Consider the following 17,165-nt stretch of genomic DNA (forward strand, 5'->3'; position numbering starts at 1 on the left):
GGCCTCCTCTCAAATCTGAGGAGCTGCCTTCGTATTCCTGCATGGGAATCTCCCAGTGGTGGTATCAGTGCAGGAGTTTGGAGCCCTTCTGTATCTCCCTCTCTCATTTCTTCCAGTTATGGTAGTGACCAGACGTACTTTGAGGAAATCAAACAGTTCTATTATCGGGACGAGTTCAGCCACCAGGTGCAGGAGTGGAACCGGCAGCGTACAATGGCCATCGAGCGGTCCCTTAACCAGTTCCTCTATGTGCAGATGGCTAAAGAGTTAAAAAACAAGCTGTTGGTGGAGGCCAAGGAGTATGTCCTCAAGGTGAGATGGGGGACAGGTGGATCTGAGTCAGAGCTGGGATTGCAAATKCCAGCAGTTCCTCCACATGTTGGAGAGAGGTACTGACAGGGTGGTACACAAGGAAGGATGAGGGGACAGGCAGGCATCTGAGTCAGGTTCTTTTCCAGGCAGGGAGAAGCAACAGAATACTTTAGTGGGAGGGAAGATGGGCTCCTTGGTTCTGGAGTGCTAATCGCAATTCTAGCAAAATCATACTGTATTGCTGCCTGCARTTGAGGCAGGATCATGTGTATCCTCCCTGCAGAGAAGAGCTGTACCAAAGGGCCTGCAGTGAATTTTCTCATTCCTCTCTCTCTCTTCTGTCAGGCTTGCAGCCGGAAGCTGTACAACTGGCTAAAAGTAGCTTCATATCGTCCTGATCAGCAAGTGGAGGAAGACGATGATTTCATGGATGAAAACCAAGGGAAGGGGATTCGGGTGCTAGGCATTGCGTTTTCTTCAGCCAGGTAGGAGGAGAGGAATCAGCCCTGGATCCATGTCCAACGTTAATGTTTCTCTGTGCTCAAGTGATACCCATTTGTTTTGCAGGGACCACCCCGTGTTTTGTGCCCTTGTTAATGGGGAGGGCGAGGTTACAGACTTCCTTCGATTGCCACACTTCACAAAGAGAAGGAATGCCTGGCGTGAGGAAGAGAGGGAAAAGAAGGTGGGCTGTGAAAGAGCTACTGTGGTTGCTGATTTTTTCACCCTCTAATTATTCTGGGAGTTGCTTCCAGTTAGATTATGATTCATCTGTCCTCCTCTTAGAGGATGGCAGAGCATTAGCATTCCTAAATACTGTTTGTTGGAGATTCATGAGCTGCTATGGCCACAGCTACAGCAATTTTCTCCCCTTTCCTTGATCACACCATAGTAGCAAGAGGTTGTGTGACCCAGCAGCACTGAGACAGGCTTTAGACCTGCATTGCCCAATTTCCTGCAGCACAGGAGCAAGGTGCTCCTGTCTTTCTTTACACATCCTTCCTCTTTGTCTGTCAAACAGGCAGTTGACACTGTCTGTCAATGTTCAGGAGTTGAGGCCTGTGGTGAAGGATTTTAGCCAGCTCTAGGTGGCGGAATAGGGCAGCAGAGCCACGAAGGCAGTGGGCAGAGGATTTCCCCTTTGAAATAGGAACCAAAGACCCTCAGTTAGCTCAGTAAAGGAACCCTCTAGCTATTCTGCTCTGCCCTGTGTCACTTCCTTTTTTTTTTTTTTTTTTTCTCTAGGCCCAGGATATTGAAACTTTGAAAAAATTCCTTCTGAACAAGAAGCCCCATGTGGTGACAATTGCAGGCGAGAACAGGTCAGAGCGAGTCTTTTTGCCCCTTCCACTTGCAGACCTATTTGCTGTCCTTCCCGCATGCCCCTCGATATTTCACTGTTGATGGGGTCACTGGGAGGAGGGAAGGGCTAATGGTTTCTCCAAACTGATCTTTAATGTGCTATGAGAGCTGCTCTCTGCTGTTCCATTTCTGGCTGACCTCTAATGTTGTACTTTTGCTTAAAGAAGCCTCTTCTTGTCACTGATCTGAGTTAATAACCCATTGGGGTAGCTGACTTACATTAGTGAATGCCTAAGGTCATCTCCYTAAGTGATCTGAGGAGCCAGCTTAGCACTCTTGCCTCAATTTTCTTGTTTGTCTCTCCCTAGGGATGCTCAGATGTTGATGGAAGATGTAAAGAGAATTGTTCATGAGCTGGATCAGGGGCAGCAGCTGTCATCTATTGGAGTGGAGCTGGTAGACAATGAACTGGCCATCCTCTACATGAACAGCAAAAAGTCTGAGGTGAACCTAGTATACCAGCCGTCCCTTAGTCTGTGGCTAGTTCAGACTATCTCACCCTTTCTATTTGTTGTGCTGGCCCTGCCTTGCATTACCTGCTGCCTCATGTGATCCATCWTGACAGTGACATACTGATCTTTGTGTCATGGCAAAACATCTTGTTCAGGTTTYCCTGAGGAAATTAGTGTCAGCAGATGTACAAAGTAGATATTGATGCAGTCTGGAATGAGTTTTGCTCAGCTGAATGGATTGAGGTTTTGTTGCTGCACCTTTCCCTATATAGAAGAAGAATGAGGCAGTTGGGGAACTGACACCAGTCTTCCTCTTCTGTCCTGGAATTTTTTGTTCTCAGTCATAGCAGAGTTCCTGGCAGGCTTTGATCTTAGTTCTCCTTGTCCTAAGCACCAAATACTTCCCTTATTCCAGTTCTTATCTGATGCTTCTTTGCTAGTAGTGCTACAGAGTGTGAAAATACTGTCAAGATTTTCCCTAATTCTCTGACCTGTTGTAGAATGAATTCCGGGATTACCCACCTTTGCTGCGTCAAGCTGTCTCCCTTGCTCGCCGCATTCAAGATCCTCTTATAGAGTTTGCCCAAGTCTGCAGCTCTGATGATGATATCCTCTGTCTGAAGCTCCACCCTCTGCAGGTAACTTTTTATTCTGGGATCCTCATAGGGGGTGAGAAACTTCTGCAAGAGGGAATGACCTGGGACAGTTCACTGTCAAGGAAGAGTATTCCAAGYTGAACTGCCAGTTCTTCCTGTTCTGTGACATATTCAGGCTACCTTTTTTCTGCCTCCTTTAGCTTATCTGCTTTCTTCCTTTAGACTGTTTTCAGGTGCTGTAGTGAACCTCAGAGTCACCCCTGAGAATAGTCTGCCACGTCTGGCTCGGCTTGCTATGGCAAAGAGTCACACACATCTCCTTTGTGAGACTAACACCTCTCCCTTCTGTCAGGAACACGTGGTGAAGGAGGAACTGCTGAATGCCCTCTACTGCGAATTCATAAACCGTGTGAATGAGGTGGGCGTGGATGTCAATCGGGCAATTGCTCACCCACACAGCCAGGCTTTGCTGCAATATGTGTGTGGCCTAGGACCACGCAAAGGCACTCATCTGCTAAAGGTAAGGAGGCTTCTGTTTCTGTCACTGCCTGCAAAAACAGTGCATCACCAACAGTGTGCAAGTTGGCCTCATGGCATTCCTGTAAAGAGCTGAGTCAGGGCCCTGTGTGCCAGATGCAGCTGACAGCTCTGTCACCATGTGCTTCRGTGTGTGTTATCTCTGCGTATAACCTCAAAGCTGTGCATGGACTAATGTCCTCGTTAGACCCAAGCAACTCAGCTGATCTGTCAATCGTAGCTAGTTTCTGAACTCACAGGAGTGGATCCACTGTTACAGTATCAGAACGCCTCCATTTTGTAGAAAACGTAAGGCAGAAAGCCAACACTTCCTTCCTGGAGAGCTGGAGTGGTTCCATGTAGACTCATCTCTTTTCATACAGTGTTGAGACACAAGACAGTGAGAAATGATTAACGAGTTGTGATGGATTTGGTTATATCAGATGCTTTGAACACTACAGTGTCCAGTGTGAGTTCTCTGCTTTTCCTGGGGAACCTTTGTATTTCAGTAGCAAGGATTATGTTGTTACCTCTCTCTGCAGATCTTAAAACAAAACAACACACGTCTGGAGAATCGGACCCAGCTTGTTACAATGTGTCACATGGGACCCAAGGTGTTCATCAACTGTGCTGGCTTCATCAAAATTGACACAGCATCGCTGGGCGATAGGTTGGTCTTGGGTTATGTTAAATGCCGTGCAGGGTATGGAGTTGGTATGAGTGACTAAAGCAGTCTTGTTCTGTAGAATCCATATTCCCAGGAATTTCTGTGCAGCCCCTCTGATCTCTGGCCAAGTTCAGGTATTGCTGGTCCTTAATCTGATTCTTAAGGGCAGCTGAACTTTCACAGCAGTGTGAGCTGCAGAACATTAATTATATAGCACGCAATGGTTTGAAAGACCCTTTGTGATGGAGAGAAACTAAACTAAAAACAGTTGTTCTCAACTTTCATAATTGTCATGCCTGTCTGTCAGTAACCCATAAGCGCTTTTGCTTAGTTGTTGCTGAGTCCTACCAACAGTATCTTTTTTTAGTTTCAAACTTAAAGGCATATAACAGCAATTCAGCTTCCTCTTAAACCAGTAGCAACATTGAGAATTTTAGAGCATTAGGTTATCGGCAACTAAATAGCAGAGATGTGGTTGGAGGACAGTGATAACCTGGTTTTGAAATATCTAGCTGACTGCTTTGCTCAGAAAGGTCACTTGTTGGGAATGTGCTTTTTCTAAGGCTATCGCAATTTCCCTTTTGCCTTTGAAAAACAGTCTGAGAAAGGACACCTGGCTGAATGCTTACACTTAGCGTTCCAACCCCGCTAGGTCTTGGTTCTTGCAGGATGCAAGTCCTAGAGATGCAAGAGAAGTTTAGACTCCTTTGAACAGCTGGATACAGAGGTCTGCACTGCCAATTGGCAGCGTTAATTTGTAGGAGAAGGAAACTGTAAAGAGCTGTGTGCTCGGAGTGCAGCCATAGCGCACATTTACATAGCATCGAAAGATGCCTGGCTATATCCTTGCAGTGCAGGAGCTGCAGCCTGAAATTTGCCTTTTCTTACCTCGACCTCTGTTGATTTAGCTATGAAGAATTTGTATGTCCTTTTGAGTAGCTTGTTTTGTTGGAGGGAAAGAGGTGACAAAGCAGCCCCACAGCTGACAGTGATGATCCAACAGCATGATTTGTTGTTGATCTGAAGGAGGTGCCTCAGGAACCCTTACAGGGTCCTTATCTGAACAATGTTTTGCTTCTATTTTAGTACTGATTCTTACATCGAAGTCCTAGATGGATCCAGGGTCCATCCTGAAACCTATGAATGGGCAAGAAAAATGGCCGTAGATGCCTTAGAGTATGATGAGTCGGCAGAGGATGCTAATCCTGCAGGAGCTCTAGAGGAGATCTTAGAAAACCCTGAGCGTCTGAAAGACCTGGATCTTGATGCCTTTGCTGAGGAACTGGAAAGACAGGTGTGTTGAGGGTTCCTGGTCTTGAGAAAAAGAGGTGAAGCTGTGCTGTCTAGCTCAATTCCTTAGCTTTTGTAGCTGGTGACCTTTATGCTTTCTGGTAGCTAAGCATTTAGCTGTTGCCCTTGTAAAATGTTTAAGCAGCCATGGCAAGTATTTAGCATCTGACAATGGAATGTAATAAATGCTTGCAGAAAGTATACTCGGGGGGGGGGGGGAGTCAGGAGTCAGTAATTTAGTCCACTTAATCTGTTCTTCCTGAATTAATCTAACTTTTGGGGGGAACAGATGAATACTTTTGCACTTCCACAGCATCCTGGGGCAGAGAGTTCCACAGTTTAATGACACATTGTGCGTTCTTCTTTGTTTTAAATATGCTGTATGATAACTTCCTTGGTTACTGTGTTATAACTTACACTGAATTCTCCTATTTTCCTCCACTCTACGTCTCATGGCTTTATAACTTTTGACACCACACAGGGCTATGGTGACAAGCATATCACTCTATATGACATCCGAGCTGAATTAAGCTGCAGGTACAAGGACCTGAGAACCCCGTACCGCTCTCCAAATACAGAAGAGGTCTTCAATATGCTGACCAAAGAAACTCCAGAGACTTTTTATATAGGTACATTGCTGTTCACTAAGAAGGCTCTGATGGTTGTCATCACAGGCTGAATTAGGATGTGTAGAGGTAGGCAGAGGGATCTTGGTGAGGGTGACATTCGCACAGTGCCAGGTCTGCAGCTCCCTCTGTATACTGACACAAAGATCTCGTGCTGTGCACCTAGTTGTTTTGGGCATCGCTGCTTGGTGGTGTGCTGATGGGTTTTGTCTAAGGCAGTATATAGGTGAAGCCCCTTCAGGTAGCTGCATAATCTCCTAATGCATTCATGCACTTCTGCCTTAGATTGAGGGAATTGTCCAGCCCTGCAGTTCTTCATTCTCCCCTTCTCTTCTCCCTCTACACCCAGGTAAAATGATCATCTGTAATGTGACTGGGATAGCCCACAGGCGGCCTCAAGGAGAAAGCTATGACCAGGCAATACGAAACGACGAAACTGGCCTTTGGCAGTGTCCTTTCTGTCAGCAGGATAACTTTCCAGAGCTCAGCGAGGTGGGGCTGCTTCTCATGGTGGGTCTGTCTTTGCCTGAAGTCTGGCATCAGCAGACTTGAATGCTTCTGAGGGATGCAGTAGCCGAGGGGTCTTGGGAAGCAGAGGGCACCAGAGCAAAGATTGTGTCTGCAGTGCTCCAGGACCCCAATCTGAATGTGGCCTTTGGCTGCAAACAATCTCTTCCAGTTGCGACTGATTTGCATCTGTGCAGGTTTAACAGGCCGTTTATGGCTGCATTAAGGACTTCGGTGAAGCAGACTAGGAGTGAAATGGACTTAAGGCCAAGCTAACTGGTTCTTCTCTGTAAATATATAAAGCAGGCTTGTTTGTGTTCTCAGATTCTGTCTTATGCAGAGAAGCCACCTGTGACGCTGAAAATTGAAGCTCTTTCTACCACCTTTTCAAGTTTAAAAATTAATCTGGACTCCCTGCAACTAAATGCAGCTGTACTTCATGTCTCTTCTAAACAGTGCCAAATTCCAACTTCAGTAATTAGTGATTTTAAAGCCCTGAAGTGTTCATTAGAAACCAACCCTAGCTGCACACTTGTGCCCAGAGTCTAAAATATGGGGCTTTGCAAGCAGAAAGGCCAGAATAAGCTGAGAAGAACTGAAGACTGCATTACTGGGCAGCATTCCTCAAACTCCTCTGTCCCCTGCTATTCTGTATGTCTATGCCTGTTGCACCAGTTTGTTGACACAGCTTTTAGACTTTTGTTTGAGTGTGAGCTATCTGGGTAATTTTATTTCCACACTGAATAACTTTTACCTTTGCCTTGAAGGTTTGGAATCACTTCGACAGTGGTTCCTGCCCAGGTCAGGCCATTGGAGTGAAGACACGGCTGGACAATGGAGTGGCTGGCTTCATCCCAACAAAATTCCTTAGTGATAAGGTGGTCAAACGGCCAGAAGAAAGGGTGAAGGTATGAAAGCAGTGAATTTTCACATATCCAACAAAAGCAGGAAAAGCGTGAAGCCAATACCAAAGACTCGGTTTAGTTAATTCTACTGTTCCCTAAATGATTTTTCAAACCTTGTTTTCACTTAAGGACTTTAAATCAGCAAGAAGTTCAGGTCCTGGATAGTGTCCTCTCACACTGCAAATCTCTTCTTGGCAGCTGGTTCAAACCATGTTAATCGGTTAGCTTGTTATACTGCAGGAGGATTTATTATTGTCTGGCTAGGAGGCCAGAAGGCATTCTAATGCAGAGCTGCCCTTTGTTTCTGGCTTTTTAAAGAGCTCGCAGAACTGCGGTTAGATATGTGGAGAGTCCTTTCCCTTTCTTGTAGCTTTTTGTTCTGTCTGAATTCATCTGTGGAGGTCATCAGAGTTGCTAGTCTTGCTCAGAACGGGGATTTGGGTTCTAGGAGAAACAGACTCTCACATTTTTTATCACATGATAAAATAGAGGTTTAACATCTTTTGCAGTCTTTTGGGGAAACTCCTGACAGTCCATGCAGGTGATGGATAATCCTGTAAGCTCAGAGGTCTCCTAGCAGTTCCTTAAGAAGCTATTGTCAACTTCAGCACGGTTAACTGGACTAAGACATTGCAGTTTTTGTAGTGGGATTTTCTGTTTCTTATTTAAATAGAAAAGTCCTTTGGATGTCTTCCACTCTTTTGTTTCTGCACAAAATTAACTGCTTTGCTGCTCGTCATCAAGTCCAGTTTGGCATCTCCCATTCTTAGACAACAAAAATAACAAAGTTAGTTGTCTGCAGCCCCCGCACACACACGCACACAGTTTCTGTATGCTATGGGACACGCATAGTAGACACACTGGAGAAGTGCCCATTTTTCTTTTAATCTCTTTTGATTCTAGTCATCTGTGGGTCAGTTGATTTTTGGTTCAAATGGAAGAATCACTTTTAAAGGTTGTTTCAATCTGAAGTATGAGAGGTAACTTTTAGCTCCTCACTGGCAGCATGACCTGCCACAGAGAGCTCTGTAGCACAGGGTGCCTGGTGTACCAGCCAGACCTGCTGATAAACCTCACCTGTCCCTCTCCTGTAGGTGGGAATGACTGTTCACTGCAGGATTATGAAGATTGACATTGAAAAGTTCAGCACTGACCTGACGTGCAGGACGTCAGACCTGATGGATAAAAACAACGAGTGGAAGTTGCCTAAAGACACATACTACGATTTTGATTCTGAGGCAGCAGATCACAAGCAGGAAGAAGACCTGAAAAGAAAGCAGCAGCGGACAAGTGAGTCTCTTGTTCTTCTCTCCCCAGCAACACCAGCCTTCCCAGGGTGCTTCAGGAAAGTAAACACAACTGGACATATGCTTGCAATAAGGCAGTCAATAACTTGAAACCTAAATGCCCCTCTTTGTCCTCTAGCATACATCAAGAGAGTAATTGCTCACCCATCATTCCACAATATCAGCTTCAAACAAGCTGAGAAGATGATGGAGACAATGGACCAAGGGGATGTGATCATTCGGCCAAGCAGCAAAGGAGAGAACCACCTGACTGTCACCTGGAAGGTGAATGATGGGATTTACCAGCATGTGGATGTCCGAGAAGAGGGCAAGGAGAATGCCTTCAGTCTGGGCTCCACACTTTGGATTAACACGGAGGTAAGAGTCCTGCAGAGTATGCCTGGGAAGGAGAACCACCTATTTGTCAGGGACAGGTTGGCACAGTGCTTTGCAGGATCCATTACAATACTTGAATTCTGATTAATGGCCTGTGATGCAGTTCCTGAGCGTTGGGCAGAGCTATGGTGCTCTGTCTGTTCAGTAGCACAGACTTTATTGCATGTTTTTTGGAAGAGGCTTTTTCTCTTGCTCTCACAGCTAATGCAGAAATATATCAGTTTGGTTGATTTCTATATGCAGTTCTCTGGCTTCTTAGACAATACTTAGCTGTTTTATCCTCAAAGCATGCAGCCTTGCTATGCAGATTGATAACTGTATCCTAGAATGAGAAGGTTCCTCATCACACACCCTAAGTACCTCTTTAAATATATTCATTCAAAGGAATTTGAAGACCTAGATGAAATTGTTGCTCGCTATGTCCAGCCAATGGCTTCTTTTGCCAGAGACCTGTTGAATCACAAATACTATCAGGACTGCAATGGTGGAGACAAGAAGGTGAGCCCATCTCAAGCTGTGGAAGCTTGTGTGGGAGGTATGGGAGCATGATATAAGTTTCTCTATCTCAAGAGAGTTTGTCATGAGCTGCTGCTGGACTGAGCTGTTGACCTATTGCTGTAGATGTCAAGGAGATTCTGTCTGGGAGCAGTATAGCCAGGACAAGTTCCTGGAGAAGGAGTGCAGGAGAACTATAGCGGTATGCCAGAGCAGTAAAGGGTTGCCCTGACAGCAAATACCAGTGAAAGGAGACGTGTTGGCTTTCTCTGACCTGATGACATTTGTGTGTCTTTCCAAAAAGACAGAAGGAGATGAGCTCTGTCTGTCTCTTAACTTTTCTATTCCAACATTCTGAGAGGAACCTAATGATGGTGTCAAAGCTGTGACAGAAGAATTCTTCTCATTATGGTTTCTTGGAGACTTCTTTTTGCAGCTTTGTGATCTGAACCAGTAATGTGCATTGTCTGGGCTGTACTTCCCAGGCATGCGTGCTGTGACCTGTGTACCCACGGAACCCTCTGCAATAGCAGTGCAGATGGTGTTGGAATATGCCTAGAGGCTGCCCTTGTCTGGTTGCTAACAACAGGGCGGGGGGAAGAGGACTAAGCACAGCACCAGGAGGAGGTATCTGTAGGCCTTGTGTGTTGCAAAAAATGTAGGCGTTCCCTGAACGTTTCTCCTCTTTCTGTCTCATTAGAAGCTGGAAGAACTGCTGATAAAGACGAAGAAAGAGAAGCCAACTTTTATTCCCTACTTTATCAGTGCCTGTAAAGATCTACCTGGCAAATTCCTCTTGGGATATCAGCCTCGAGGCAAACCAAGGTAAGTGAGATGCAAGCCCAGCAGCTGAAGTAGATGGTTGCCAGTACCGCACCTCAGCTTATTGCTGCCAGTTTCTTTTCCAGCTCTGTCTGTATCACAGTCAGTCAGGCCTCTCCTTAACCAGTGCTTGGCCTGCTGACAGTAGAGTATCCATGTCTAGTAGTAAATCCCACCAAGAAGACTCCCGTGTTTCTAACCAGCTGGCTGCCACAAGCCGTGACACCCTGTGCAAGTGGTGTCACTAGAGTACAGGCAGTGACTGATAGATTTTCCAGGGAAAGGCATGTTATTTTAGGGTACTTGTTTGAAAACAAAACAAAACTGTCTTGGGTAGCTCTTTCTGTTCAATTTCAGTACAACCATTACCTGAGTTCACAGATCCTGTCCATCATGCCTGTTCTGACTGAGGCTTGTTAGTGTGAGGGCACTGTGCAGCAGCAGGTACAGCTGCAAAGCAGTGTGTGATCTCCTGTGCTCTCCTCACAGGATAGAATATGTGACAGTGACGCCAGAAGGATTCCGCTACCGGGGCCAGATCTTCCCTACTGTGAATGGACTCTTCCGATGGTTTAAGGATCATTATCAGGACCCTGTTCCAGGTGAAGCCCCCAAAACCTGAATGCTTCAGCATTTGTTTCATCAGTGTCATGCAGTAGGGCAGTTAGTAAAGGACATTCCCATGTTCTTTGTCCCTAAAGTGTGTCCTTCCCTAGGACTTCCTCTGTGTTGGAAGTTTCAGAGTGACATTCAAGTGTTTGGCTTCCATGAACCCATTGAGAGCTCTCCCAAGAACTAATTTTTCAGCCAAGAAGCCCATACAGCAAAAGCTGAGCTTGTTCCTTTTCTCTCCCTTGGCTTCCCCCATCATTCAATCCTACGTGCACTATTTACTGATAAGATGCTATTTTACCAGGACAAATGTTTTCTGTTTTTTTTTTTTGTTTGTTTGTTTGTTTGTTTGCTTGCTTTTTTCAAATGCTGAGTTTCAAGGCAATAGCTGCTCTGTTGGGAGAACTAACCTATTCTCTTGGCTTACATTTTATACAGGTATTACCCCCAGCAGTAGCAGTCGGACCAGGACTCCAGCCTCCATTAATGCTACTCCAGCTAACATTAATCTGGCAGGTCAGTGCAGGCCTTTCTTGGTTGGAATTAGGATGCGAGTTCCTTTCTCAGGCTCTGCTTTCCCTAACACAGTGGTCTTTCTTGCAGACCTGACTCGTGCAGTGAATGCTCTACCACAGAACATGACCTCCCAAATGTTCAGTGCCATCGCTGCTGTGACAGGCCAGGGACAGAACCCAAATGCCACCCCTGCGCAGTGGGCATCCAGTCAGTACGGCTATGGAGGCAGTGGAGGTGGCAGCAGCGCGTACCACGTAGGTGTCTCAAACCTGTGGACAGAGTGTTGCGAGGCCTCTTCCCATTGCTAGAAACCATCCCATGGGCTCATCTGGTAGTGTAAGGGGTTACTCATGGCTATGKCTGACTAATCCCTAGCAATACCCATGCGGCTGAATGCAGGAGCCTTGTTGGATTCTTGGACCAGGTTTCTTCTTGCCTCCTGTGGCTGAGGAAATAAGGCATTGCAATATAGTCCTGCTCTGGAGAGAGCTGAAACAAGTAGCAAATTGGTCTGGCCCCCAAGGATTGTGGCAGGGTAGAGAGAAGGAATCCAGCAGTGAGGGGACACAGCCTTCCGACTGTGCCCCTGAACCGTCAACGTGAGCTGCCAGTGGAAGAGATTAGCTGTGAAAATATGCGCTGAGTTTGCAGGGCTTTTCAGCTCAGCGTGCTAATCTCCAAGCTGCACCGGCAGGCCAACACCTCAGCCTGACTGAACACCCAGAGGCTTTGCGGAGAATAAGATGGAATTGGACAGTTTCGGTTCGTGCTGGAGCCTTTCCTCATGTACGCTGGTGCCTACCTCCTCCCAGCACGTGCTGTCAATCCCCCAGCTGACTGCAAGGCTAAATCCAGCTGCAGAAGGAATGAAGTGCTGGGGTGCAAGAAACACACCCTGCCCTTAGAGAGATCTGCTAAAGAGCTGCTGCAAGACAAGGCTTGCAGAGAGGAATGATCCTGTATTAGACCACATTGGGAGGCTTTCATGGAGTTTGGCACAGTATAGGTAGGGGATAGGTAGGGACTGTGGATAACCTAATGGTGTTAATGAGACAATTTGAGGGAAAATGGCAGTGAACACTGGAAGGCTCCCCTTCCCGTACATGAACAGTGAGCCAGGCAGCTTGGGATCTGGGAGGAAGCTGTCCCAGGAGCTGCTGTGCCTTCTATGCAGCCTATTGGAGCAGAAAATCAGGAGAAATTCATCTGTTCTTCTCGCCCATTGCAGGGTGTGATTTCTGCTAGGTTTCCCAAAGTGTCTCTTGTGTCACTCACTTGTGCTCCTTACCTTTGCTTGGTTTAGTGTTTCCCCTGGTACCTTTATGGATGAGCAAGTAAGGCAGGCTGCAGTGGCCCTGCTGGCCCAGGTTGAGCGGGTGCTAGTTACTCGGGGGAACAAGCGGGACCCTGAGCTATCTGGGTCAGCAAACCTCTCCTCTCTCAGACAAGGTCTTGGAGTGTGCAACAAGAGCTTGCACAAACCTCCCTTGCGAGCAGGGCAGTGCCGAGCATGCCAGACCTCTGCCCCAGATGGTTAGCCAGACTTGCCCTCTGTGCCTGACAGTATGTGTTCTCTGCAGGTCTTCACAACTCCAGCGCAGCAGCCAGTGGCCACCCCTTTGATGACACCCAGTTACTCCTACACTACTCCCAGCCAGCCAATTACAACACCCCAGTACCAGCTCCAGGCCAACACCACACCCCAGTCCACACAGTCCCAGGCACAGTCGCAGCCGTCATCCAGCTCCAGACAGAGGCAGCAGCCAAAGTGAGTAACTGCAGTGCCAGGTGCACGTACCTGTCTGTTGTGTTCGCTTCTTTCTTGGATTTTTGTAGAGACAGCATGGTGGGCTGCGTTTTACTTTCCTGATGGGGCCTATAGGGAGGGAGGGCAGAGAAGCTGCACTGGGCTCTCCTGTTGGCGTGTCTAACCTCCTGCATGTGTCGTTTCAGGACCAACAGTCATGCTGCAATCGACTGGGGGAAGATGGCCGAGCAGTGGCTCCAGGAGAAGGAGGCTGAACGGAGGAAACAGAAGCAGCGATTGACTCCTCGCCCATCTCCCAGCCCCATGATCGAGAGCACACCCATGTCCATTGCTGGGGATGCCACACCACTGCTGGATGAGATGGATCGATAGGCCATGCTGGACCTGACCCGTAACCTCCGTTCCCTTCTCTAGGAAGGGGAGGGGAGAGAGAACAGTTGAAAACAAGTTCCCTTCCCTTAGCCACATAACTCCTGTTTCATACGTCATGAGATGGTGGGAGATGACTCTTGGCGATGCAAACCTGAGTGAATGAATGGACTTGGCAGGGCTGGTTTAAATATATAGACATATATATATATATACATATATATATATAAAAATGTATCATAGGAAGGGACGCTGCAGTGGCCTCTGCGTTCCAGGCCCTGGTTCACCACTTTGGAAGCTCGGCAGGGTAGTTACAAGGTCAAATGAGTCTGTCCTTTTACATGCACAACAGTCTGCTTTGAAAGCAAAGACTAGGAAGCAAACACAACTGAAAGTGCAGACCGTCGGCCTAGAGTGAGCCTGTTTTATTTGGGTCATCCCAAACCCTGACTGTCACCTCTCCTTGAGTCACCTGGATTCTGACAAGCAAACTGGAGTTCTGTAAAAGTTTCTGTTCTTGTTTGCTCTGTGGTTTCACCTGTAACAGACTGCAAATTCTGTGCTAATGGCCAGCCATGTTCATAGGGCTCTAGCACAGCAGCTCTGGGGTCTTGCCAGAGAGAAATGCAGCTGTTGTACCAAAGGCCTGCTCTCTCCTCTGGCTTCTTTTGGAACAATATTTATTTAGTGGGTGGAGATATATATATATATTTTTTAACAACCTACAAAGCAAAACCCCAGGCAGTGGCAGCTTTCCCGAGCACAAGACAGACACATGGGCTATAACGCTGCAAAAGCAGCCGCTCCTATGGTGAAGAGAACGCAAAGCAGCTGAGAGTGCATGGCATCCTCTTCCATATCTGCTTAACCCTGCCCACTTGTAACTGAGAGGGGTGAATAAATAGTGTTTCTACAGAACACTAGTTGGGAGGCTTTCTCTCTGCATCTGTGCTGCCTGCCTGCCTTCTCCTCCTAGCAATGGATTGGCCATAGAAGCAGAGCTCAGTGCTGAAAGTCAATGTTTCTCTTCCTTTGTTGCTTGGAGTTGCCTTCTGTGTGCTGAAACTTTCATAGAGAAGCTGATTTCTGTTGAGCTGATACAGAATTATGTTTTGTTTTGAATGCGTTGTGTAGAGGCATCAGACCGCCATACTGGGCACCTTCTGGTGGCCCGTATCTCTCACTGGCTGGGAGAAGGACTGGGGGGACTAGGAGGGGGCCAGGTATTGCAGATAACTTTTGTCGTATGTCAGAAGCAGCCCACTGCAGTGTTACAGAGAAACTGCTGGTGCTGAGAGCCATTTCTGAACTGGAAGGTTTCTGCTGCACACACTTTGCTCCTTCCTGCTTTGTTAGCGGGGATTTTCTATGGAAGCAGAGTCTTTGTTCCTCCAACTGCTCTTGGTTAGCCCAGGCTCAGCTAGGAAATGAACAGGAACAGCAGATCGTGACAAGCAAAGGTCTTTTTTGCATGCAAATGCTCCTGAAGAATGGCAGAGACTTGGGAGACAAAGCAGAGCTGTTTACACAGAGAAACGCAGGTCCTGGCTTCTGCGCCATCTCCTCTGCAATACCAGGGGCTGACACAGCCGTGTTGCTCTCCTGCTACCACGCAGGCCGGGATGGAGGACTGAGCTCCGGGGCACGCGGCTGCTGTAGGTTACAAGCATACTAATCTTATGCTATTTTTTTATTTTATTAAATTCTGTATGACGGGAATCTGATTGGGAGCAGCTCCTTACAGGGATGCGTTGGACCTTTACAGAGGAGCTAGGTGTGCGTTGTCGCTCCTTCGGCTGTCTTTGTTTTTAGTTTTTCCCTTACCGTCAATAAAAATTCTACTTTTGGGAAGCTGCCTGTATGCTGCATGTCTCTGCTTCCTGCACTGCTGCTGGGGTTGCGATAAGGTGTTTCCCGGCCTGCCTCCACCACCCACGTTGTTTCTGCCAGTCTGTTCCTGGTGGTGGGACTTGGCGCTCACTTGTAGCGGTGCTCGAGAGGGTTCAATGCCTCAGTACAGTATGTGCTATCTTAGCGTATGCGCTTCTTCCCTGGGCTCTCGGATCAGCTCGTGTCAGGGATTTCAGATGGCGCTGTGCCCTCCTCGGGCACCTCTCCAGAAGCGGTGGGATTGCAGCGGGGCAGCTCTGCCCTGCTTGGCATTGGCGGTGGCAAAACAGGAGCCAGTGCTCAGCTCCTGCCATCCCAGCTTTCCCGCTCTTGGATTTGCTGTTAGCGTAGGAAGGTCGTTTGTGCTGGCCTCACCAGCTGGGTTGGCTCGCTGTGCCTCTGCCCTCTCCCAGGCAGCGTCCGCCTTTGTCCCGGGGCCTGGGAAAGCTTTTATTGTCCCACTCAAAGAGCTCTGACAGCGTTTGAAGAGCCTCCGGGGAGGGACAAAGCCCCGGGTAAAGCTGCCCCCCGCCGCTCAGCCCGCCCTGGCTCGGAAATGAGAACCGAGCGCCCGCTCCCAAACCCTGCTCCCGCGGCACAGCCCCGCGCGGAGCCCCGCTGCGAGCTGGGCGCTGCTGTGCCCGTCTCGGGCAGCCGCGCTGGAAACGCAGCATCGCCTGCGCTCGGCCCCTGTGCTCGCGGTGCCCGTGTCGCGCCTGCAGGCGGGGTGGGAGAGGGAGGGTGCTCTGCTCCGCGTGGCCAAGCACAGGCAGCTGCCTTTGAAACGTGTGTGACCAGCATAATCCATGAGGTGGGGGCCCGTCTGGCCAGGGTCCTATTCACAGCCAAGGAGCTAGCGACGGTGCGGAGTGACCTGCTGCTTGCTCTTGCTGGGGGCTGGAAAAGGAGTTGGAGCTGCTGTGCGAGCATCTCGCCTCTCCCAGCCTGCAAAGAGGCAGAAGGTTGTAAAGGGGAGGGCTGGGATGGTGCAATTCATTCACCGGCGCTCCGGAGAAATGCACCCCCGGGAGCTGGCGCTGCTCCATCGGTGTCGGCTAAGTCACGGCCCCATAAAACCGAGGCTCTGCCGCGGCCTGGGGCGCGGACGGGAGGTGGTGTCCCCGGCCCGGGAAGTGCCTTGCTGCCTTCGCTGCCCAGGAGCGTGAAACGAGCCCGTGCTCGTGGCGAGAGACAGCTCAGAGCAGTTCGAGGCCTTTTGCTCTTTTGCACAGCTCAACCCTGTTAAACCCTCAGGTTTTCCTGCTCTGCCTCCCTGCTGCTCTGCAGAGCCGCGCACGGGCACCGGGCAGGCGAGGGCCAGGCGGCACGGCCGGGCGCGCGGGCACCCGGCTCGCTCCCCTCCCGCCGCCCCGCGGGGCATCGCGCCATCTGCTYGAGCGACCTGATTTATTACGCAGCTAAACTCGCGCGGGGGTAAGAGGAGAGTCACATCCGCGGCAGCAAATCTCACGCGGGCTCTGGCTCCGCTTTGCTTTTCAGTCTCTTCTTGCCGTTTCTCTCCTTCCTCCTCCTCTGCCTACCGGCCGCCGGGGCCACGGGAGGCGAGACCGCCGCCGGCTCCCTCCCCAAGCCCTCTCCCGCCGGGGCATCGCTCAGCACGGCGGCCGCTTCCTCCTTGCCCCCCAAGTCCAGGCTCCGCGCCGGCAGCTCGGCCCCCGGCTCCCGCCTCGCCACGCCGGCGCCTTCGCGGGGAGGAGCGCGGGCGACCGGYGCGGCGTGGCTCGGCCTCCCGTTTCCGGAGGGACCTCTCTTTTTCG

General features: G+C 49.0%; 1 protein-coding gene across 2 annotated transcripts in view; it reads left to right on the plus strand.

The window, feature by feature from the left end:
* Positions 1–15,348, plus strand: part of SUPT6H (SPT6 homolog, histone chaperone and transcription elongation factor) — a 31,272-nt gene extending 15,924 nt beyond the window's left edge. For both annotated transcript variants that reach the window (XM_085309317.1, XM_085309318.1), the window contains exons 17-37: positions 117–312; positions 658–797; positions 880–997; positions 1,558–1,634; positions 1,983–2,118; positions 2,627–2,764; positions 3,075–3,242; positions 3,781–3,908; positions 4,992–5,199; positions 5,677–5,824; positions 6,171–6,313; positions 7,096–7,236; positions 8,328–8,523; positions 8,659–8,897; positions 9,300–9,413; positions 10,111–10,235; positions 10,722–10,834; positions 11,283–11,360; positions 11,448–11,614; positions 12,941–13,128; positions 13,314–15,348. In XM_085309317.1, coding sequence (XP_085165443.1) covers positions 117–312; positions 658–797; positions 880–997; positions 1,558–1,634; positions 1,983–2,118; positions 2,627–2,764; positions 3,075–3,242; positions 3,781–3,908; positions 4,992–5,199; positions 5,677–5,824; positions 6,171–6,313; positions 7,096–7,236; positions 8,328–8,523; positions 8,659–8,897; positions 9,300–9,413; positions 10,111–10,235; positions 10,722–10,834; positions 11,283–11,360; positions 11,448–11,614; positions 12,941–13,128; positions 13,314–13,500 — 3,148 coding nt within the window. In that variant the 3' untranslated portion in view covers positions 13,501–15,348. The remainder of the gene's footprint in view (positions 1–116; positions 313–657; positions 798–879; positions 998–1,557; positions 1,635–1,982; positions 2,119–2,626; positions 2,765–3,074; positions 3,243–3,780; positions 3,909–4,991; positions 5,200–5,676; positions 5,825–6,170; positions 6,314–7,095; positions 7,237–8,327; positions 8,524–8,658; positions 8,898–9,299; positions 9,414–10,110; positions 10,236–10,721; positions 10,835–11,282; positions 11,361–11,447; positions 11,615–12,940; positions 13,129–13,313) is intronic.
* Positions 15,349–17,165: the final 1,817 nt, after the last annotated feature.

This window comes from Rhea americana, unplaced genomic scaffold (assembly GCF_003343005.1).
Source record: "Rhea americana isolate MKP2758 unplaced genomic scaffold, rheAme1 scaffold_295, whole genome shotgun sequence".
NCBI classification, from domain to species: Eukaryota; Metazoa; Chordata; class Aves; order Rheiformes; family Rheidae; genus Rhea; species Rhea americana.